This window comes from Cetorhinus maximus, chromosome 6 (genome assembly GCF_964194155.1).
Source record: "Cetorhinus maximus chromosome 6, sCetMax3.hap1.1, whole genome shotgun sequence".
Lineage (NCBI taxonomy): Eukaryota > Metazoa > Chordata > Chondrichthyes > Lamniformes > Cetorhinidae > Cetorhinus > Cetorhinus maximus.
Genome location: NC_135884.1, coordinates 75,740,210 through 75,763,854, shown reverse-complemented (window position 1 = coordinate 75,763,854; position 23,645 = coordinate 75,740,210). Strand labels below are relative to the sequence as shown.

General features: G+C 48.7%; 1 protein-coding gene and 1 long non-coding RNA gene across 5 annotated transcripts in view; one reads left to right on the top strand and one right to left on the bottom strand.

Annotated features, from left to right (window-relative positions):
- cacna2d2a (calcium channel, voltage-dependent, alpha 2/delta subunit 2a) overlaps positions 1-23,645 on the bottom strand; it is a 991,061-nt gene that overhangs the window by 22,921 nt on the left and 944,495 nt on the right. For all 3 annotated transcript variants that reach the window (XM_078543862.1, XM_078543864.1, XM_078543863.1), the window contains 3 exons: positions 18,482-18,634; positions 1,779-1,831; positions 947-1,002 (listed from right to left, as the gene is read on the bottom strand). In XM_078543862.1, coding sequence (XP_078399988.1) covers positions 947-1,002; positions 1,779-1,831; positions 18,482-18,634 — 262 coding nt within the window. The remainder of the gene's footprint in view (positions 1-946; positions 1,003-1,778; positions 1,832-18,481; positions 18,635-23,645) is intronic.
- LOC144681836 (uncharacterized) lies at positions 202-18,224 on the top strand. 2 transcript variants are annotated; one of them, XR_013576860.1, is made up of 4 exons: positions 202-249; positions 912-969; positions 2,542-2,612; positions 18,074-18,224. It is a non-coding gene; the product is annotated as an uncharacterized LOC144681836 (long non-coding RNA). The 2 variants fall into 2 exon arrangements; XR_013576859.1 differs by lacking the exon at positions 18,074-18,224 and adding an exon at positions 17,186-17,529.

Sequence of the window (23,645 nt, the reverse complement as noted above, 5' to 3'; positions counted from 1 at the left end):
GTAACAAAGGGACAGGGAGAATTAATAGAGGGTCATGTTAGCAACCAGTTCAAAAACTTACCCGGAAACATCAGCAACAGCAAATAGCATTGAGTAATGGAGCAGAATTAATGATTTTTTGTTAAGATCCAAACACTGATCTTGCTGCTACATTTGTAGTGATCTTGACCTGCCCTGTATTTTCAGGTGAAATAGCCCCAATCACTTCACTGGTTCCAGCCTGTCTGCTGAAAGCGGAAGCATCATCAGGTGAGAGGCCTCCACAAGCACCAATGTGGTTGGGGCTTTTTGTGTTTGTTGTCAAAGGAGAAAAAGGCACCCCCCACCCCAAACTCACCCTCCTCCTAGCATCTCCCTCACCAGTGCTCATCCCCAGGCTGATGTTTGTGGTAACTTTGAGTTCTGCCTGTTTGCTGCCTCCTTCCCCCACCCCATTGCTTCGGTTGGATATAGACTCTATGGTTCCACCAAGAAATTGAGACAGAAGGGGTGGGAACGTCCACTCCCATCTAAGCTGGGTGGCAGCCCTTAGCACTCTGACCCTCCCACTCCTTCTCGAGGAATCACTTGGAATCCCGGAGCATCGTAAAAATCATAGAAAAAGTACTCTCTGAGCATAAATTCAAGGAATCTGAGCCCTATAGTGTGAGAACTGTGTACTGACTTGTGTCACATGTAGCAACTGGTCTAAGTAAAAATTAAACAATCACGAGACATGAGCCAACCCATAGATCTAGATAGTGGTATCAGAGGGATGTTGTCAGAGAAACATCACTAACTTTCATCTTGTCTTAAATTCAGGAAAGGAGTGTTTTAAGGTGGATATTCAAATTTTCATAAGTTGATGTGTGTACCTGAAGTAGAAGTGAACCAGGGCCTAACTGACCTGCTTAATTTTCCTTCCTAATTAGTACCTCCCTCAAAGAGACACACCAGAGACTCGTACCTGCTTGGAAGCTGAGTTGTAAGGTAAGGGCATACAACAACTGTTGCAATAAAGACCTGGAAGAATGAATCAAAGCACAATCATTAAGTGAAGATCTGATACATGAGCATTTCTGTTATTAGAAATTGAAAATCTATCTCCAAAGCTGTGACATTCTCTGGCATTAACACGGTTTAACTATGGATTCTAGTTTAATGATTCTGCTTTGCCCACATTCAATTTGCTAAAAGCTACACCCATTGTGAAACTCATTGTGGGAATTGCCTGTTCAGGAGTTTACATCAGAAACCTTTCCTCTCAACCCAAGTAATGCAAGAAAAGGTGGTAAATAAGGAGGCTTCTTCCAATGGTTCATATGCAATCTACAAGGAATGTGATGCTAACCATTTTAATACCAGTTTTTCACTGAAAATGGAGTGAGCACACAATGAGCTCTAGAATGGAAGTGTTGAAGTTTCTGTGCCAACAGTCTTTTGTGAAGATCTGGCTGATGAAATTGGGTGTTTTCTTTGAAGTTCGGAAATAGCAGCTCTGTGAAAGGGAGATACTGTTTAATTTATAAATATTCTAAAATAAATTCCTAAGCAAAGAACAAGTAGGAGATAATACTCATTCATCCTCATAAGACTCTGCTCTGCCTTTGGCTCACTGCCACACAACCAGGATCACTCGCAATGTTACACATACACAGGTACAACACTGACTCTCTCTGACTACACCTGAGCTACAATGTCAGATAGCACTGGGGCGTAGCAAAATATTAGATCACCTCTGGGGATTCTCACATTTTGTTTGTGGTGAGACAGTGTGAAAAATAGGAGCGTTATCTTACCAGGCAGCGGCTGAGCTCCACCATGCCAGGTTCAGCAAATCAGCAACTGTAGGCTTAAGCAAAATGTAAAGCACAGGTCAGAGGTTTTCATCAATTGAAAGATACAGTTCCAACCTTTCTGTTACCCCTTAAAGGGCAAAGTTCTGATCAATGTGTAGACTTAGTGGAATGTATTTTTCCTAAACTCTATCAGATAAAGACCTAGAAACGGGAAGAAGTGGTGAATGGTTGTTTTTTTGGACTTGAGGAAAGTATACAGTGGGGTTCTCCAGGGGTCGGTACTAGGTCTACAGAATTTTGTAACATATTTTAATAACTTGGACTTGGGCATACAGGAGAGATTGAAGAGCTTCCCTGAATAGAACCTAATGTTGAAGCCTACAAGCATGTCTCTGGTGGGCTTCCTAAACATTGCAGCAAAGAAGAGATTGGGGAGTTAGGGAGCCATGACTCATCCTTGCTTTACACTACTGGTTACTGCAAAGACATCAGACAGCTTTCCCTGGGCACAAGCATGTCCAACCATGCCATCGTGCGGTAGGCACAGGATTTTGACAAACTTTGACACAGGATGTTCAGACATCCTAGCTTGGAGAGCAAGTGCCATAGACCTTGTCAACTACCACTGTAAAAGTCACAAACAGCATACGTTGGTGTCGAGGGCGGTTTAATAGGATCTTTGTGATGATCTTTCCTGCGATTGAGAGAAGACTTAATTCTTCGGTAGTTGCCACAAACATTTTTGGATTCTTTCTGCTTCCAGACGCTGACTATGTTGACATCCTTGAGGCCCTGGGGAACTTTTCCTGATTCCAGATACCCTTGAAGATGGCTGTAAGTTTAACAATTTGTACTACTGTACATCCAAATCTCTGCTGGGTTGCTGTCTGGGCCAGGGGCATTGTCTTGTTTGTTTGATTTGATTGCCTTTATCACCTCTTCAGTGGAAGCGCTTCAATCTCTCCAGACTGTGTGTCTCCACCAGACTCACAGAGGCAGTAATCAGAGAGCTCCTGTATGCAGGTGACTGTACCCTAGTTGTCCACAACAAGGAGGCATCCAGACTATCCAAACAAATTCTAGAGTGCTGCCGAAAACATTGGTCTCCAAATCAGTCTTTCCAAGACTGAGTTATGGGCAGAATTTTCCATGCCTGCTGGCGTTGGGCGTCATTGAGGGCTTGAGTGGACAATATGATGGGAAGGCCAAAAATCAGTTTCACGACATTGTGAAACCAGTTTGCTATCATCCACTCCGCCCGTCAATGGCAGGCTGCTTTTCCCGCTGCCAGATGTCAGGAACGTCATTTTAATACATCTGCATATAGTATAAACCCTGCTTGCTGGAATCATCCCCCCATGCTGGATCATCCAAGAACATCAGCATGACTGCATGCTGACATGTTTCACAACAGCATTTATAAGGCATGCACCCAGCAAGCTGCACTTCGAGGGAGACCCGGAGGTGAGTGCACAGTAACGTTGTGCAGCGCTCGCGATAGTCGTCTGTTCAATCTCAAGGTTGAGGCGCCGCGCGTTCAGGTGAGGGGAGAGGCAAGTCACTTTTGCCAGCCTGGCTGACAGTGTGTTGCTGAGGCAAAGGCTGCCCTGTAGATGAGGTGAGTTGGGCAGGGGGGCAAGGGCTGCCCTGTAGTTGAGGCGAGTTGGTGGGGCAAGGACTGCACTGTGGTTGATGGTAGTGCAGGTGCTGGAGGGAGGGAAGCGGTCACACATTAGGGATACCTTGTATAAAGTGACCATTCCTCCGCAGCTCAGACAGTTCAGACGCAGCCACATTGACACGTTTGGAGTCGGGCCTCTAGTCTATCTGCCCACTCAAGCAACGCAGAGGCATGAAAGTGCCGCAAAATGCTCCAGAGCTTTTCGCCCCTCGGGCACAGACTGCAAACTAATGAGAGTTTTAGTGGATGCAGAACAATAGGATGACTGGGCAAGTTGTACAATCTCCTTGCAAAAACTAGCCATGGAGCAGTCACTGGTGGAGGCGCTCACAGCCCCTTTTAATATCTTCGTTCAGGTTTAGAACAGTCTCCCCCATGGTTCAAATTAACAGTGCTACCTTGCAGCGTGGGTTCGGAGAATGTCTGCACCTGTGCTGAGGGCACAGCATGTAGCCACCCACCAATCGGTCGGGTGGAGTGAAGCGGAGGTGAGTGTGGTTTTAGGCAGCCATGCAGCGCACTAAAATCTGGCCATCCAAGTGGTAGCCAGCACTTTCTGGATGCGTTAAGGGGCTTTCAAATTTAAGCAGAAGAGTTTCTTAGAGCACCCGTGCTAACCCACATGTCTCTTTCTTTCATCCTGCAGGAAGAGTATATCAGGAGCATAGAGCCTGGTGAACCTAGCTGTATACCTCATGGCTTACAGAGAACAAAGACAAAGGAGAAGAGAGTGACGGAGGCACCAGGCTGGGCAGAGGGAGGAGCAGCATCCGCTGGAAGAAGGAACGGATGGGGCTCCCGCACACATTGCTGAAGAGCCACAGTGAATTGTCGCTGGTTGGCGTCTCGCTAGACCCAGGGTCCGCAGACAGTGCTTGGCATTCCTGCAAATGACGAAGAACCAGTGTCGCCACAGACTGTGCATATCTAGGGAACTGGTCGGTCACATCTGCCATCTGCTGCAGGATTTGGCGCCACGGGGACATGGAGGGCATCCACTGCCAGTGGCTGTGAAAGTGACCTCAGTGCTCAATTTCTATGCCAGTGGGTCCTTTCAGGGTTCCACAGGTGACCTCTGTGGGATATCACAAGTCTCCACCCACAAATGCATCCATGAGGTCACGAATGCCATTTTTGTGAAGGCACACAACTTTGTTGTGCATTTTGCCTGGGATCAGGAAAGCCAGGAAACAAGATCGCTGGGATTTGCCCAGGTCTCAGGTTTCTCACAGGTGCAGGGTGCCATCGACTATACTCATTTGGTGCTCAGATCTCCGTGGCAACAAACGATCAACTACATCAACCATCACTCGCTGAATGTTCAGCTAGTATGCGACCACCACAAACTCTTCCTGCAGGTCTATGCACGGTTTCCAGGGAGTGTCTACGATTCGTACATTCTCAGTAGGTCTCAGATCCCTGATGTCTTCAAGGATTCAGAGAGGCTGCAGGGTTGGTTCCTCGGGGACAATGATGACACCCGTGCGGCGGCCTCAGACTGCAGCTGAGAGGAGGTATAATGAGGCTCATGCTGCAACTCACACCCTGGTGGAACAAATCACCAGCATGTTGAAAATGTAGTTCCCGTGCCTGGAATGGTCTGGCGGTGCCCTGCGATACGGTCCACAGAGGGTGTCATGCATCGTCGTCACCTGCTGTGCCCTTCATAACATGGCACTGCAATGGGGACAGAAACTGGCTGAGGAGGAGGAGGAGGTGGAGGAGCTGCACGACTCCTCTGATGTGGAGTATGGGAATGAGGAGGTCCTCGAAAGCAAGGATGATGGTGATGAATCCATTGCACTGGCCAGATGAGCCAGGCACACTCGGGAGGCCCTCATATTTGTTAGATTCGTGGAGGGTGACGACAACATGCAGTGAGGAGACACAATAGATCCTCACGTTGCATCTGTGAACATTTGACTCCTGCCTGGCTGATGGTAGCGCACATACCCTCTGTGATATGGCTTCTATCATAGAAATGCAGCGGATGCTTTTAGCCCCTGCATTCCAGACACGCAGTGGGGATACTCCATAGATCCTCACAGAGCTTATGTGACTGTCTGCCTCCTGTGAATGGCTGATGGCAGATCGCTTGCGCTCTGTGAACAGGATCATATCTTGGAGATGCAGTTGGGAAACTTTTAAGTTCTCCTGATCATATGGAATCCTTCGTCAGCTGAACCCTTAAAGACCACACTGTCACTGGACACAGATCCAGATGAGAAGGGGGCCCAGCCGCAGCTCAAAGGTGCTGAGAGCACACAGGGAGACTGACGGAACTCTGTGTCGCCAGCCCAGGACATTCTGGCAACAATTGATAAGCCCCATCGAGGTGCAGGCATGACTGTTGTGATCAGTGACAGTGAAGGCGCACCAGGAGTGTGCTGGGAAGGTTGCACAAAGCACAGGGAAGAGGCCCTGGACTGAGACACCTACCTTTATCTTGTGCAGAGACCAAGGTTTCACATCTGAGTGCATGTACACTGCTCATCAGAACAAGGAGCCATAGGCAAGGAGACATTCTTCAGAGTTTATTTACAAAAGTGAACATTATGTACAAGTGTTTAACACCCGTGCCCAGGCTGTGCAACTAATTCTCCTTAACTGTCCTAACCCTGCCACTACATGTTGGTGCTCCCCGGACATCTACAGCGGAGGTGAAGGCAGCCTGCTGACTGTTGCCGCCCATCTAGCACAGGCCTTGACAGGCGTGATCTGGAGGGCCCCGGCCTGCTTTCAGGGTCCTGCTGTGTGGCAATGGTACCCTCCTCAGCCTATGGAGCTGGATTTGCTGGGGTCACAGGAAGAGGGCATTTGGGTGGGCCAGAGACTACCGGAGACACCTGGGTGGATGGCCCTGGAGTGTGCATCTGCTGCTCCTCCTCCCTATGGTTGCACGAAGGCCCCTGGCTGACACCTTGATGAGAAGGGGAAGTTGGAGTGAGATCAAGCTGCCCACACCCCTCTCACATTGACACTGTTGGAGGCCAACTATGGCATCAACAATAGAGTTCAGCCTGCACAGCAGTGCAGGACCGATGTCCTGGATCTCCATGGCAGCCACCATCCTACCAGTGTTGACCTTGGTGCGTTGGCATGCCGGTGCTATCACCTCAGACTCCATCCTGCCTTGCAATCTGAGGAGTGCAACGGACATCCCTTCCTGATATTCCCGAGCTTGCCTTTGCAGCTCCAGCAACTGAGGATTGACTGAGTCCAGAGGCTTGTCATCTGACTTGGACTCAGCAAATTTCTGGTCTCCAGCAGTCCTTCGAGTGCCAGAAACCTGGGAAGTCCCTGCCTCAGCCTGCTGTGGATCAGACAGTGTGATGTGCTCAACACATTGTAACCCTGAGGCTACTCTAAAGCTTGGTGCCCTCAAGGTGTGTGTTTCTGCGCTGGTGGAGGGTGTGGGTGAGCGCTGTGACGGGTCTTCAAAGAGGGTTTCAGCAGGTTCCTCTTTTGAGGTGCCTTCGGGGCTTGGGCTGAGGACCTGGGTCATGGACCCCCTCAACTTTTTCCCAGATGTGCCTGCGAAAGCAAGGAGAGATAATTAGTGCATGGCAGTGGCCTGTGAGACAGGACACATCACTCACAGCATGGTTGTCTGATGGATGTGCACTGCTGGATCCTCACTTGGTTGATCACCGCCGACCTCACCTTCCGCACAGGAACAGTCCAGATCCTCGCTGGCCAGCTGGATGACTCTATTTTCAAAGTTCATGAGGACCTTGATGTCAGGCATTCCTCCACCAGTCTGCCATTTCTCCCTTTTGTTGTGTGCCAACTTGTCCTGCATGAATACAGATGGAGAGAGTGTAAGCAAGACACCTGCCAGGCCAGATGATAAGTATGCCTGGCATGTGTGGGTAATGAGTGGTGTCATGGATGGGATGAGGACAGAGCGTGTGTGTGAGAGAGTGAATGGTGATGTCCCTTGAACTGACAGTGAGTGAAGTCCCTATGGATGTGTGATGGGTTTGTGAGTGTGTGAATTGAGAGTGATGAAAAGAGTGATATACCCTGACGGTACAGAGGAGATCATTCAACCTCTTTCTGCACTGGGTGGCTGTCCTCTTTTGCAGGGTGTTGGCGTTGACCACCGCGGCCACCAACTCCCATGCTGGATTTGTCACCTTGCTCGCTCGTCTCCGCCCAGAGCAGGGGTAGAGGACATCGCGCTGGGCCTTCACTGCGTCCAGTAGGTGCTTGAGGGAGGCATCACTAAATCCGGGGGCAGCATGTTTCCTTCCTTTGGCAGCCATCAGCTTCCTATTCTTTGAAGAGTGCTAACTCGTGCAGGGTCTGCCATCAAATATGGCGCCCAGATTACTGAAGGCCTGAGGTGATGGTGGGGCAGGCGAATGAGAGGACGTCCCACCAGTGACCAGCACATTGTCACATTCTGCTTTCTGACCTTAATGCCACCATCAGCACCTCCTTTAGCCAGTACCACTATCATTAACACCCCTTTGTCCTTTTGTCCATGACATCTCTGGCAATCTCTCCTTTGTCCTCACCTATCATTGGCCCTCTATCCAGCTTCACCTGCTCCACCCCACTTAAACAGTATAAATTTCATCACATTTTACTTCTCTTTAGCTCTGAAGAAGAGTCATACGGACTTGAAATGTTTTTTTTCTCTCCACATTAATGAGATGGGGTTGGGACGATAAGATGTGAAAAGCCGTCATTGCGGCCGGCCGGTAAAACGTCCTTTTTCCCGCCCGCTACTGTGCTTTGTGCAAATCTGGAATGATTCCGCCCTATGTTCCAGTCAGCACCAGGCACATACTCTGAAGCACCAGACATAACTGTATGTGCACAAATCATTGAAGGTGGCAGGGCAGATTGAGAAAGTGGCTAAAAAAGCATACAGGATCCTGGGCTTTGTAGAGATGTAGGCCGGGAATTTCCATGCCCGCTGGCGTCGGGCTTGTTCAGTGGCGTGAGTGGACAATATGGTGCAATAAGTTTCACAACGGTGTGAAACCAGTTTGTAATCATCTGCTCAGCCCGCCAATGGCAGGCCACATTTCCTGCCGTCAGATATCGGGAACCTCATTGTAATACATCTGCATATCATTATTAGGCCAGCCTGCCGGAATTGTCCCCCCCAGCTGGATCATCCACCCACATAGGCGGGAAAACACGCTGATGTGTTTCACAACAGCACATAAGCGATGTGCACTTGGCGGGCTGCACCTTGCCTGGGACTTCAAGGTTTGTTTGCCTACCTTGCTTCGGGCAGCACTCGCAGTCCCAGGCTTCACAGACAGCACCACATCACTTTTAGGGGGGCTCACCTACCTACCCAGGTCAGTCATAGGTGGATGGCTTTTCAATGGTTGCAGGGCTAGGGCTTGCTTGGAGAAGTGGGAGAAGTGACTTCAGGCAAGGGAAGAGGCTACAGGACGAGGGTTGTACTGGGGAAGGGGGTATCCCAGGGTGTGTGTGGGGCACATGTTGATCTATGCAAGTGGCCTCAAGATGGTGAGGACTAAGGAGGCAGTCTCCAGAGGAGATGAGGCCAGATGGAGGTCTGAGGGTGTGTGTGAGAATGGGTGGTGATGTCCCTTGAACTGGCACTGAGTGAGATGCTAGTGAATGTGTGATGGGTTTGAGTGTGAGAGTTTAGAGTGATGAGATGGTTGCTATACCCTGGTTATATAGATGAGATCATTCATCCTCTATCTGCACTGGATGGCCAACCTCTTCTGTGCAGCATTGGCACTGATCACCACTGTCACCACCTCCCAAGCCTGGTTGGTCACGTGGCTGCACATCCTGTGGCCAGAGTGGGGGTAGAGGACATCACGGTGGGCCTTCACGGCATTCAAAAGGCGTTCCAGTGATGCGTCACTAAACCTGGGGGCTGCAGTCTTTTTGCCTTTTGTGAACATCTTCCCTGTAGGAGTCCTGGGCTGGAAGCACTGAGATGTGTGCGCGTGTCTGGACTTTAAATATGGCACCCGGCTTGATGAAGCAGCGAGGTGATGGTGTGGCAGGTGAATGAGAGCTTGGCATGTTTCACGGGGATGCATAACTAATGCGGCGGGTTTCGTGAAATCCTGCTATCGCAGCCGGTGGGTAAAACGTCATTTTACCCGTCCTCTACTGCACTTAGAGCAAATCTGGGACGATTCTGCCCATAGGAAAACAAGAAGATCAGCCATGATCTTATTGATTGGCGGAGCAGGCTCAAGGGGCCGAATGGTCAACTCCTGTTCCTATTTCTTATGTCCTGTACCCCTGCTCTGGCTGCAGGATGGGCAGCAACGTGACCAATCAGGCTTGGGAGGCAGTGGCAGCGGTGGTCAGCACTAATGGCCTTCAAAAGAGAATAGCCACCCAGTGCTGCAAGAGGATAAATAATCTCCTCCGTTCCGTGAGGGTAAGTCACTCTTCTCATCACTATCAACTCACACAGTCACAAACCCAGCACACACCCACAGGGCCCTCACTCACTGACAGTTCAAGGAACATCACCATTCACACTCACCGTCATTGTCGTCATCCCATCCATGGGACCACTCACCATCCACACAGGCCAGGCACATTTATCATCTGTCCTGGCAGGCGTCCTGCTTACGCTTTCTCCATCTTTATCTATGCAGGACAAGCTGGCTCACAACAACAGGGAGAGGTCACAGACCAGTGGAGGAATGCCCGAAATCAAGGTCCTCACAGACTTTGAAAACAGAGCCATCCAGCTGGCCAGTGAGGATCTGGACCGTTCCTGTGCTGACGGTGAGGTCGGTGCTGCTCCACCAAGTGAGGATCCAGCAGTGCAACATCCATCAACCATGCTGTGAGTGATGTGTCCTCTTTTACAGGCCACTGCCATGTACTAATTATCTCCCCTTGCTTTTGCACGCATATCTGGGAAACAGCCAACAGATTCCATGATCCAGGGCCTCCAATCAAGCTCCGAAGAAACCTCTGAAGAGGAATCTGGAGGCACCCTCCCTGAAGTCCCATCACAGCACTAACCCACACTCTCCACCAGCGCAGAGACACACACCTCGGTGAGACCTAGCTTTAGAGGACCCTCGGGATCACAATCTGGTGAACACATCGCATTGTCCCATCCACTGCAGGCGGGGACAGGGACTTCCCAGGTTTCCGGCACTCGGAAAACTGCTGGAGGCCAGAACGTTGCTGAGTGCGAGTCGGATGAGGAGACTCTGGACTCGGTCATGTCACAGTTGCTGGAGTTGCAAAGGCAAGCTCGGGAACATCAGGAAGGGATGTCCCACTGTACTCCTCAGATTGAAGGTGGACGGACTCCTCCATCGTGGCTTGCAATCTGAGGTGATAGCGCTGGCATGCCAACATACTGAGGTCAACATTGGCAGGATGGCGGCTGCCATGAGATCTTGGTCCAGGACTTCACTCCTGCACTGCTGTGCAGGCTCAACTCCATCGCTGATGCCATAGTTGGCCTCCAACAGTGGGTACGCGTGAGGGGTGCTGGGCAGCTCGATCTGACTCCAGCTACCCCTGCTCCTCACGGAGTCAGTCTGGGGCCCCCAGGCACCCATAGGGAGGAGGATCAGCAGGTACACACTCTGGGCCCATCCATCCAGATGACTCCGGGAGTGTCCAGCCCATCTGAATCCCCTCTTCCTGTGACCTCAGCAGCTCCAGCTCCACAGGCTGAAGAGGGTGCCACTGCCACACAGCAGGACCCCGAAAGCAGGCCGGGTCCCTCCAAGTCTCGGCCCTCCGGAGGACATCTGCCAAGATCATCACAGACAGGGCATTGCAGTCAGCAGGCTGCCTCCACCTCCCCTGTGGATGTCTGAGGAGCACCAAGACATAGTGGTAGGATTAGGAAAGTTAAGAAGAATTAGTTGCACAGCCTGGACACGGGTGTTAATCACTTGTACATACTGTTCACTATTGTCAATAAACTCCTAAGAATGTCTCTCTGCCTATGGCTCCTTGTTCTGATGAGCAGTGTTCTTGTCATTCAGATGTGAAACCTTTCTGCACAAGATAAAGGCAGGTGTTCAGGACCTCTTCCCAGTGCTCTGTGCAGCCTTCAGACCACAGTGATGGTCCGGCCTCACACTCCCTGGAAACATTACTGGTGCCTGCACCTCAGCAGTGCTGGTCATTGCCAGAATTTAGTGGGCAGATGCCACAGAGTTCTCTCATTCTCTCTGTGTGCTCTCAGCACCTTTAAGGAGGGTCTGGCCCCCATCTCTTCAGCATCTGTGACCAGTGATGCTGTGCTCCAAGCTCCTGGAGGGCTCAGGTGCTGAAGACAAACAAAGCATCAGGTACTTCTAAAGTTTCATGGCTGCGTCTCTGTGATATGACCCTGATCACAAGCGCAAGCGAGTTGCCCTCAGCCAGACAGGAGTCAGACATTCTCAGAGACTGTGTGAAGATTTATGGAGTTTCCTCACTGCATGTCGTCATCATCCTCCTGCAATCGAGCAACTATTAGGGCCTCCACTGCATCTCCATGACAGGAGCATTCTCACAGAAGGTATTCAGGCTGCCATAAGCCAGACTGGAGTCAAATGTTCACAAATGCGATGTGAGGAACTATGGGGTCACCTCACTGCATGTCTTCATCATCCTCCACAAATCTAGTAGCTATGAGGGCCTCCCGAGCGCGCCTGCCTTGTCTAGCCAGTGCGAGGGCCTCACCTCGTCATCATCAACTCTTAGGACCTCCTCACCTTCATCCTCATCAGCGTCCTCCTCATCGGAGGAGATGTGCAGCTCCTCCATCTCCTCATCGGAGGAGATGTGCAGCTCCTCCATCTCCTCCTCAACCTACCCATTGGAGCGCCAGGTTGTAAAGGGCGCAGCAGATGATGATGATGCGTGACACCCTCTGCGGATTGCATTGCAGGGCTCCACCAGACCGGTCCAGGCACTGAAGCTTCATCTTTAGCATCCCAATGGTCTACTCCACCAAGTTGTGAGCTGCTGCATGAGCCTCATTATAGTGTCGCTCTGCTGCAGCCTGAGGTCACCGCACGGGTATCATCAGCCACGGCCTCTGCGGGTAGCCCTTGTTTCCGAGGAGCCATTCTTACAGCTTCTGTGGACCCTGGAAGACTCCAGGGATCTGTGACCAACTGAGGATGTAGGCGCCGTGGACACTCCATGGAAACCATGCGCACACCTGCATGATGTGTTTCTGGTGGTCACACACCAGCTGCACATTCAGGGAATGGAAGCCCTTGCAGTTGATGTAGTCCACCGTGTGTTGCGATGGAGACTTGAGCACCACTTGGTTGCAGTCAATTGCACCCTGCACCTGTGGGAAACCAAAGATCTGGATGAATCCAATCTCTCTTGCATCCTGGCTCTCCTGGTCCCGGGCAAAATGCACAAAGTTGTGTGCCCTTGCAAAGTTGGCATCCGTGACCTCATGGATGCATTTGTGGGTGGAGGCTTGAGAGATGCCATAAAGGTCTCCTGTGGAACCCTGAAAGGACCCACTGGTAAAGCAATTGAGTGCTGCGGTCACTTTCACAGTCATTGGCAGTGGATGCCCTCCATGTCCCCGTGGGCCAAACCCTGCAGTACCTGGCAGATGTGACCGACCAGTTCCCTAGACATGCACAGTCTTCATTGTCACTGGTTCTCGGTCATCTGCAGGAATGAAAGGCGGCGCCTATAGACCCTGGGTGTTGCTAGGCGCCGAGCAGCAACCACTCGCTGTGGCTCTGGACTGCTGTGTGCAGGAGACCCAGCCACCCCTTCTTCCTGAGGATGCTGCTCCTCCCTCTGCCCAGCCAGGAGCCTCAGTCGCTTTCTACTCCCTCTTCTTCACACTCTGTAGGCCATCAGGCATACAGCTAGTTCACCAGGCTCCATGATCCTGATGTAGTTCTCCTGCAGGATGAAAGAGAGAGACACGTGGTTAGCATGGGTGTACTAAGAACCTCTCCTGGTTAAGTGTGATGGCCCCTTAACGCTTCCTGGAGCGTGCTGGCCACCACTTGGATGGCCAGAAATTAGGCGCTGCATGGCTGACCTGTTAGCTTGAACCATGGGGGAGACTGGTCCAAACCAGAATGCTGACACTGCAAAGGGATGTGAGCATCTCCAGCAGTGACTGCTACATGGTCAGCTTTAGCAAGGAGATTGTACAACGTGTGCAGTCTAACTGCTCTGCAGTCCACTAAAGCGCTTATGAATTTGCAATCTCTGCTGCAGGGGTGGGGGGTGCGGTGGGGGCTCTGGACATCTCGGTGGCACTTTGATGCCTCTGCGTTACTTGAATGGGCAGATAAGCTAGGAGCCCAACCCCAATCATATCAATGTGGCTGTGCCTGAACTGTCTCAGTTGCAGAGGTATGGTCACTTTCTATAGGTTTCCTGAATGCGTGGCCACCACTTCCCTCACCCACCTTATCCTCCCCCCCAACCCTGAACGCTTGTGCGCTATATTCAACGGCATGGCTGCCTTTGTACCCCTCCCCCTGCCACGAGTTGCCTCAATGGCAAGGCTGCGCTTGTCCCTCACCCTCAAAGGTCTCCTCAGAGGCAGGGCTGCACCTGTCCCCCGCTCCCGCTCACCCTTAAAAGTCACCTCCGAGGCAGGGCAGCACTTAAACCCGACCCCCTGAAGCCTGCAAAGCAACAGGTGACCCTGGCGAGCTCTGCAAAACATTGCTGCTCACTCACCTCCAGTTCACCCAAAGTGCAGGCCGCCAAGTGTACGTCGCCTCTGTGCTGGTGTGAAACATGTCAGCGTGCTTTCCCGTCGACATGGAACGACGATCGGGGCGGGGTGCAATAGCTTGGCAGGATGGCCTTATAATGATATGCTGATATATTACAATGAGGTTCCCGACGACCGATGGCGGGAAACGTGGCCCATCGTCAGCGGGCTGAGTGGAAGATCGCAACATGCCTTCCCGCCGTAGTGAAACCGATCGCACCATATTGTCCGCTCACGCCACCTATCACGCCCGCCACCAGCAGGCACAGAAAATTCCGCCCAGGGTGTTATTATGGGGTGGAGTTGAGCAGAAACTCTCCCTATATGCCGATGACCTGCTTCTTCACATCTCTGATCTGGCCTCATCTCTCCATATTTTCTCTATTCTTGAGCGATTTGGTCATATTTCAGGTTTTAAAATTAATTTGCAAAAGAGTGATTTTTTTCTTATTAACTCTGCTGCAAAGAGTTATCTTCTTTCTTCCTTCCCCTTCAAGGTCTCAGTACACAGTTTTAAATATTTAGGAATTTTAATTACTCAATCCCTTGGAGACCTTTTTAAGCTCAACTATGACCCTTTGTTGGAACGTAGAAAGCAGGATCTAGCATGTTGGCCTAGCTTACTCCTTTCTTTAGTTGATTGTATAAATTCTGTAAAGATGAATATTTTGCCAAAATTTCTATACCTATTTCAGTGCACTCCATTGTTTATCCCCAAGCGTCTTTTTGTTGCAATAGACCAATTAATTTCTTCCTTTATTTGGAATAAGAAAACACTCAGAATTCATAAAGTTTTTCCACAATGATATAAGCATTTAGGTGGTTTGGCACTGCCAAATTTTCAGTTTTATTATTGGTCACTGATATCCATAATATTTCTTTTTGGCTTCATTCGGACTCGGCTAGTTTAGCGTGGGTGCAATTGGAGGCAGCCTCCTGTCAATCTACATCTCTGCCTGCTCTGTTGTGCACCTCCATTTCTTTCTCAACCAGTCACTTTTCTTCAAACCCTATCATTAGACAGTGACTTAAGATTTAGACCCAGTTCAGAACACACTTTGGGCTGCAATCTCTCTCTTTTTCCAGCCCTGTTGATGTAAATCATTTACTTCTGCCTTCATTAGAAAATTCTGCCTTTCAGGTCTGGCACGAGAGAGGCGTCAAAAGCCTTGATAACTTATATATTGATAATATTTTTGCTTATTTTGACTCTCTCTCTCGGAAATATGATCTGCCCTACACACACTTGTTTAGCTATCTACAAATCAGAGATTTTGCACGCAAACAAATCACCCAGTTTTCTTTATTGCCCCAAGATCACCGATTGAAATTATATTAGAACCAAATCCGTTTGTTAGACGGTTCATTTCCAAATTGTATTCTCTAATTTTTTCACTACACAGCCCTTCACTTTCTACCTTAAAAACTCTTTGGGAGCAAGATTTTGACTCAGACTTATCAGAAGATAACTGGAAGTTATCGCTCATACCTCTCGTGTAAATTCCTCATCTGTATGTGCAAGACATGGGTTGCTACAATTTAAAATCTTACATCGTATCCATCTATCCAAGGTGAAATTATCTAAGATTTATCCAAATTTTGATCCAACCTGTGATAAATGTCATACTGCCCCAGCCCCTTAATTCATGGGCAGAATTTTCTGCCTGTCGGGTGGGTGGGCCCGACCCAATCTCCGGCGGGCCTGCCAGTGAAGCGGGCCACACCGCCATTTTATGTGGGCAGGCCAATTAAGGCCCGCCTCAGCGTGACGTCTGGCAGAAAGCGCTATGCGCTTCCTGTGCGGGCGGGGGGGATTCCCTAAAAGCGAGAGTGCGCTCTTTTGCGCATGAAAGAGCACACATCTCCCTGAGGCTAAGTGCAGCCTCAGGGAGATCGCTTCCACTTTGAACAATATTAAAAATGGGAAAAAAAAAATTCCCTCACATGTCCCCCTCATGTGACAATGTTGGGACATGTTCATAATTCACAGATTAACTTCATTAAAATTTTTAACACCCTGCATGAAACCTCATCTCGTCTGTGGATGAGGTTTCATGTTTTCTCTATTTGCTGCTGGGCCTCCTGGCCAGCCCGCCAAACTTAAGGTTGGACGGGCAGGTCCTTTAATTGTTTAAATGATCCTGTCAATGGCCTCAATTGGCCATTGACAGGTCGGCGGGCCCGCAGTTGATTTTGCTGTGCCCCCGCCTTCCTGAAAATTTAAATGGGGCGCGGTGATGTTGGGGGTTCCGCCTGACGTCATCCCACGTCATTTTATGCGTTGGCAAGCGGGCCCCACCCCCTGCTCGCCGACGGCAAAATTCTGTCCCAAGTGTACTGGTCATGTCCTAAATTGGCTTAGTTTTGGACAAAAATCTTTACACCACTCATGTATTTTCAGCAGCAACATGGAACTTTCTCCTATTACAGCACTCTTTGGAGTGGAACTAAATGATATCCCTCTTACAAAAATTCATACTGATGCACTTGCCTTATCAACATTATTGGCTAGACGCATTATTCCATTAAATTGGAAACAGTCTGCCCTGTCTTCTTTTACTAATTGGATACATGATCTTGTGCAGAATCTTAAAACTTGAGAAAATAAGAGGCTCCACTGATAGATTTTATGTGGCGTGGCAGCCTTTCTTGGATTATTTTGAGGATCTCTACTTTCATATAACTGACCCTAATTAGGTTGTATGTATTATATCAAGTGAAACTATATCTGATCTGTGATTGTTGTTGATTTTCTTACTATTTTTTGGGGGGGCTGTGGGGGGGGGGGAGGTTTCTTCCCTTTTTCTTCTGCTTCCCCCTACTTTTCTTTTCCTTTCCCTTTTATTTCTCTTCCAAATGTAAGTGTATTAAATTATTGCTGTACTGTCAGCTAATTTTTGTACTGTTACTCATTATGGTTGTTGTTAAAGCTTAATAAACAGAAATAAAAAGATCTGTTTGACAATTGAAAAGCCTGAGGCTTCTCCACTCCTGTCTGCTCACTCCCTTTACCTACTTCATTCACAGTCACATCCTCCTGTCTGCACTGCTGACCAAAACATATGATCCTATTCTAAGAGTTGTGACCATCTTCTGGAGCAAAGTTATTTCTACCCCTCCCATATGTTGCGCAGTGTCTGCAGTTCAGCTTCCGGATCAATGATCCTGATCCGGAATTCCTCTAGCTGCTTACACTTTCTGCTGATGTATTTGTTCTGGGTCGCCTTGGTGTCCAAAAGCTCCCACATTCTACAGCTGCAACATAACACCTGTCCTGCCATTGTTAAGTATGTTATTTAGTTAATTTCATTACTTTCTTAATTAATTTAGAATCATTCCTATGTATACTGCAATTTACTGTGCTTACTAAGTGCTAGTGCCACCCACAAATAAAACTAAAGTTTATACGATTCTTAATTTCACTGGTATGTATTTTAGGTATTTATTTTAGTTATTTTATTTTAACTAATTTATTTTATATTTATTTTCATTGTATGTTAGCTTTAGTTCCTTTTTATTTATAGATCTACCTTAACTCCTGTGTTTAACTTGCCTATTAACACACTGTCCCTTACACCAAACACTTACCGGCCAATCAACTTACTAGTTTCCTGTGATGTCACAGTTGCTTTTTCCTTCAGCAGCTGAGGTGCTGCCCCCAGCTGCCTCTGTTCAGCTCTCAGATCAGAAAAGGACTTTGACACTGCGCCCCGGCGATGGGCTGCACTGCCTGGATCTCGCCCGGCCTGAGTAAGGAGGTCCGGCGAGATAGGATCGGAAGAAAAATCACATAAGTAATTGGGCACGGAGTGGCAATCCGATGCTGACTGCCACTCTGAGAAGTTACGGTGCATTTTGTTTATCACTTTTCGTATTCTGAATTTTGCTCTTATACCTCCTTTTACTGAACTTTAGGTTTCTATTACATGGAGCCACCCTTCCTTGATAGACTGACATCATGATAATGAGAGATGACTGCACAATCCTACAGAATGTGTGATTAGGACGTGTGATCAATTCCATCCTCAATGTTCTGCACAATCGCAGGAACCGAGAGAATCTCATGGCTGCCAGTGTCTGTGTGGCTGATGTTCATCTGTTGTGGGCCCCAAGAACTCCACAGGTCACCTCTGGATGTATTCCTGTAGGGTTCATCATTAGTCCTCCCACCTCTAACCGCCCGGTCAAACAGACTTTTTTCCCAATTCCAATATTTTTATAACAAATAAATACAAGTTTTCAAAGATCATGGGAAAGACACAACATATTTTTAATGATCCTATGATTTTTCTTCTGGGTTGTTGTCAGCAAGTGTAAACTTACAATAAAAATGGATCTGGGTGCAGCTCCTGTGTCAGTATTAGGTGGTGGTCCACACACAGACTGATAGTCATAGGATTCCTTTCTTGTGTAGAATGAAGCATTGTAGAGTGCATTCATCAAGCTGGGGTCTACCTCACTGAAGAACATACCAATCTGGAGAAAGAACCAAATACAAAATACATTTAGGAGCCTTTTCTGCATGACCATTGACATCAGAATTGTCCCTCTCTGACATCAAGTTGTGGGTGAGCTTTCTCCAACTTAGCATGGCCACGACCTTGCACCCTAGCCCTGATTCAAACCCCCTGCCTGTCTGTTTGTTTAGGCTGGGCTGAATGGTGTGTAGCCTTGGTGTCCTGTTTTGATTGGAAACTCAGCTTTAATCATTAAACCCTATGCATCAAGGCATCTGCTCATGATATTCAGCCTCACTTCACCATCACTGAAATCTTCACACAGAGCTTCACCTCTCCCAGTTTTGGCTTCTCCAACATTCTCTCCATCCCCACCCTAAGCACACCCCCACTTGGTCAAGACTCCACTGTCCTTGCATTCCTGCAGCTAAATTCAACATGCACATCAATACTGTCCTTGCTCCCCTGCCCCAAAGCAATGGGGTGGGAGGGGAAAGGATCCAATTGTCTTGGTGCAAGTGGGTAGCAACAACATTTGTAGGACTGAGAAATAGGTCCTGCTAAGGGAGGATGAACAGCTAGGGGCTAAATTAAAACACAGAACCACAAAGGTAATAATCTCTGGATTACTATGAGTCATAAACAAATTGGCATAGGGTAAATAAAGTCAGAGAGTTGAATGCGTGGCTCAACAATTGATATGGGAGAAATGGGTCTTGATTTCTGGGGCACTGGTACCAGTACTGGGGAAAGAGGGAGCTGTACCCTTGGGAAGATCTTCACCTGAACTCTGCTGGACCAGTGTCGAAGTGAGTTGCATAACTAGGGCTTTAAAATAAATAATAGTGGGTAGAATCCATGTGAGGGGGGATTTGGAAAGTTAAAGAGAAATGACCAGACAATAGTGCAGGATAGTGATACAGATAATGGTAACCAGAGTGTGACAGGAAGGGACAGAGCATACAAACATAGCAGTGCACCAGCAAATATGGTTAGAGTAGGGAAAATGGCAACTAACAGAGGGGGATGAGGGTTTAGGTGTAGGGAGATTTAGAAATCAAAAGATAATAGTTGAGGCAATAGGAAAGTATATTAATGTGGGTAAAGACAAGCTGAGTGGGACAGAAAGTGTATCAGAGAGTCCATCCAGGAAATAGTAGAAAAAATAAAATTGAAGTCACTTTATCTGAAAGCGCAGAGCATCTGCAATATGATAGATGAACTGGTAGCACAAGTAGAGATACAATGGGAGGGCTGTCAAATAAACGCTAGTGTCCCTCTTGAAGCCAGCTCCACAAGCATTCAGGCAAAATTCATGCAAAATCAACTTCAATAGACTGGACACTGTGTCTGGATGGCTGAAAAGTATCTCCCCCACTAGGTCCTGTTTTCTCAACTCTCAAAAGGTCAACATTTCAGGGGAGGACAAAGAAAAGGCTTCAAAAATATAGCATACTTGGATTTCCAAAAGGCATTTGATAAGGTGCCACACAAAGGTTAATAGGCAAGATAAGGGTTTAGGGTGTTAGGGGTGATATATTAGCATAGATAGAGGTTTGGTTAATGGACAGGAAGCAGAGAGTAAGGATAAATGGGGCATTATCAAGCTGGCAGGCTGTGACTGGTGAAGTGCTACAAGAATCAGTGCTTGGGCCTCAGTTATTTACAATCTATATTAATGGTTTAGATCAAGAGACAGAAAGTAAGAGAGAGGCTGCAAGGAGATACAGACAGGTTAAGTGAGTGTGCAACAAGATGGCAATGCAGTATAATGTGGAGAAGTGTCAGGTTATTCACTTTGGGCAGAATCGTCTGTGCCCGCTGGCATCGGGCGTGCTTGGCAGTGTGAGTGGACAATATGACAAGAAAGCCAAAAATCGGTTTCATGACGTTGTGAAACCAATTTGCAATCGTCCACTCAGCCTGTCGATGGCAGGCCGCATTTCCCACCATCAGACATCAGGAAACGCAATGTAATACATCTGCATATCATTATAAGGCCATTCACACCCCCCCCCACCCCCCACCCCCCCGCCACCAACCCCAAGCTGGATCGTCCGTCCATGTCGGTGTGATTGCACACCAACGTGTTTCACAACAGCATATATAAGGCGTGCACTTGGCGGGCTGCACTTTGAGGGGAACTTGGAGATGAGTACACAGTAATGTTGCGCAGCGCTTGCCAAGGTCACCTGTTGGACTTCAAGGCTGAGGCGCGTTGGAGGTGTGGGGGCAGGGTTGCCCTGTGGTTGAGGTGACTTGGGGGTGGAGGCAGAGGCTGCCCTGTAGTTGAGGTGACTTGGGATGGAGGCAAGGCTGCCCTGTAGTTGAGGTGACTTGGGGGTGGAGGCAAGGGCTGCCCTGCAGTTGAAGGTAGTGCACAAGCAATGCAGGGTGAGGGGGAGGGAAGCGGCCACGCATTAGGGAAACCTTGTATAAAGTGACAATTCCTCTGTAGCTGAGACTGTTCAGACGCAGCCACATTGACATGCATGGAGTTTGGCCACTAGCTTATCTGCACACTCAAGCAATGCAGAGGCATGCAAGTGCCACCAAATGCTCCATAGCTTTTCACCCCTCGGGCACAGAATGCAAACTAATGAGAGTTTTAGTGGACTGCAGAACAATTGGATGCCTGCACATGTTGGACAATCTCCTTGCTAAAGCTGGCCATGGAGCAGCCACTGGTGGAGGCGCTCACAGCCCCTTGCAATGTCAGCATCCCAGTTTGGACCAGTTTCCCCCATGGTTCAAGCTAACAGTGCAGCCTTGCAGTGCGGGTTAGGAGAATGCCTATGCCTGAGCTGAGAGCACAGCATGCAGTCCAATGGGCGAAGCTATGGCCAATCGGTCAGGTGGAGTGGGGGGAAGGTGAGTGTGGTTTCGGGCAGCCATGCAGTGCATTAAACTCTGGCCATCCAAGTAGTGGCCAGCACTCTCTGGGATGCATTAAGGGGCCTTCACACTTAACCAAGAGAGGTTCTTAGTATCCCCAAGCTAACCCACATGTTTCTCTCTTCCAGTCTGCAGGAGGAGTACATCTGGAGCAAGGAGCCTGATGAACTAGCTATATACATCATGGTGTACAGAGAGCGCAGACGGCAGAGAAGGGAGCGATGGAGGCGGTTGGCTGTGCAGAGGGATGAGCAGCATTCCCAGAAAGAAGGGACGGCTGGGGCTCATGCACACAGAGCCACAGCGAGCCGTCGTTGGTCAGTGCCTAGCTAGACCCAGGGTCTATAGACAATCAGTGTCGCCGAAGACTGTGCATGTCTAGGGAGCTGGTTGGTCACATTTGCCCGCTACTGCAGGATTTGGCCCATGGGGACATCGAGGGCATCCACTGCCAGTGGCTGTGAAAGTGACCGCAGCGCTCAAGTTTTACGCCAGTGGCTCCTTTCAGGACTCCACAGGCGACCTCTGTGGGATATCACAAGCCTCCAGACACAAGTGCATCCATGAGGTTATTAGAGGAACATTTGAAATGACATAGCATACAAGGCTACGGGCCAAGTGCTGGAAAATGGGATTAGAGTAGGCAGGGACTTGATGATCGATGCGGACACAGTGGTGTAAAAACTGTATGACTCTATGAGGTCACAGGTGCCATCTTCGTGAGGGCACACAATTTTGGATTGGATTGGCCCAGGTCTCAATTGAGCACTCGCCTGCCATGGAAACAGCGTTTCCTGGGAATGCATAATTAATGCGGGTTTGGGATGGTACGGCGTTTTACCCACCCCCTACTGCACTTAGTGCAAATCTGGTATGATTCCGCCCTTTGGTCATAAGGATAGAAAAGCAGAATACTTTTAAAAGGCATGAAACTTGTAAATGTTGATGTTGAGAGAGACTTGGGTGTACTCGTACATGGAACACAGGAAGCTAACATGCAGGTACATCATGTAATTAAGAAAGCAAATGGCATGTTGGTTTTTAATGCAAGGGATTAGATTAATGCAAGAGGAATAAAGAAGTCTTGCTACAATTGTACAGGGTTTTGATGGGTGAGACCACGCCTGGGATAAAGTGCGCAATTCTGGTCTCCATATTTAAGGAAGGATATACTTGCATTGGAGGCGGTACAGTGAAGGTTCACTAAATTGGTCCCTGGAATGAGGGGGTTGTCCTATGCTGAGAGGCTAGGTAACCTGGGTCTATATTCTCTGGAGGTTAGAAGAATGAGAAGCGATCTCATTGAAACATTCTGAAAGGGCTTGACAGGGTAGACACTGAGAGGTTGTTTCCCTCACTGGGGAATCTAGAACAAGGAGGCAAAGTCTTAGGATAACAGATAATCATTTCGGACTAAAATGAGAAGAAATTTCTTAACTCAAGGGTTGTGAGTTTTTGGAATTCTCCACCACAGAGGAACATAGGAGTAGGAGTGGGCCATTCAGTCCATTGAGACTGATCTGCCATTCAATTAGATAATGGCTGATCATCTACCTCAACACCACCTTCCCATGCCATCTCATGTCCCCTGGTGTCATTAGTCTCCAGAAATCTATCAATTTCTGTCTTGAACATGCTCAATGATTGAGCTTCCACAGCCCTCTGGGGTAGAGAATTCAAAAGATTCACCACCCTCTGAGTGAAGAAATTCCTCCTCATCTCAGTCTTAAATGGCCTACCCCTTATCCTGAGATTATGGCTCCTGGTTTTAGACTCATGAGCCAGGGGAAACATCTTATCCACAACCACCCTGTCACGCCCTGTAAGGATTGTGTAAGTTTCAATGAGGTCATCCCTTATTCTTCGAAACTCTAGGGAATACAGACCCAGTCTCCCCGATCTCTCCTCACAACACAATCCTGCCATCCCAGGGATTAATCTGATGAACCTCCGTTGCACTCCCTCCATGGCAAGTATATCCCTCCTTGGATAAGGGGACCAAAACTGTACACAACTGAGGGTTGTGGGTGATTCATCACTGAACATATTTAAGGCTGGGAAAGACAGATTTCTGGCCTCTCAGGGAATCAAAGGATATGGAAAGTGGGCAGAAAAGTGGAGATGAAAATCAAGAT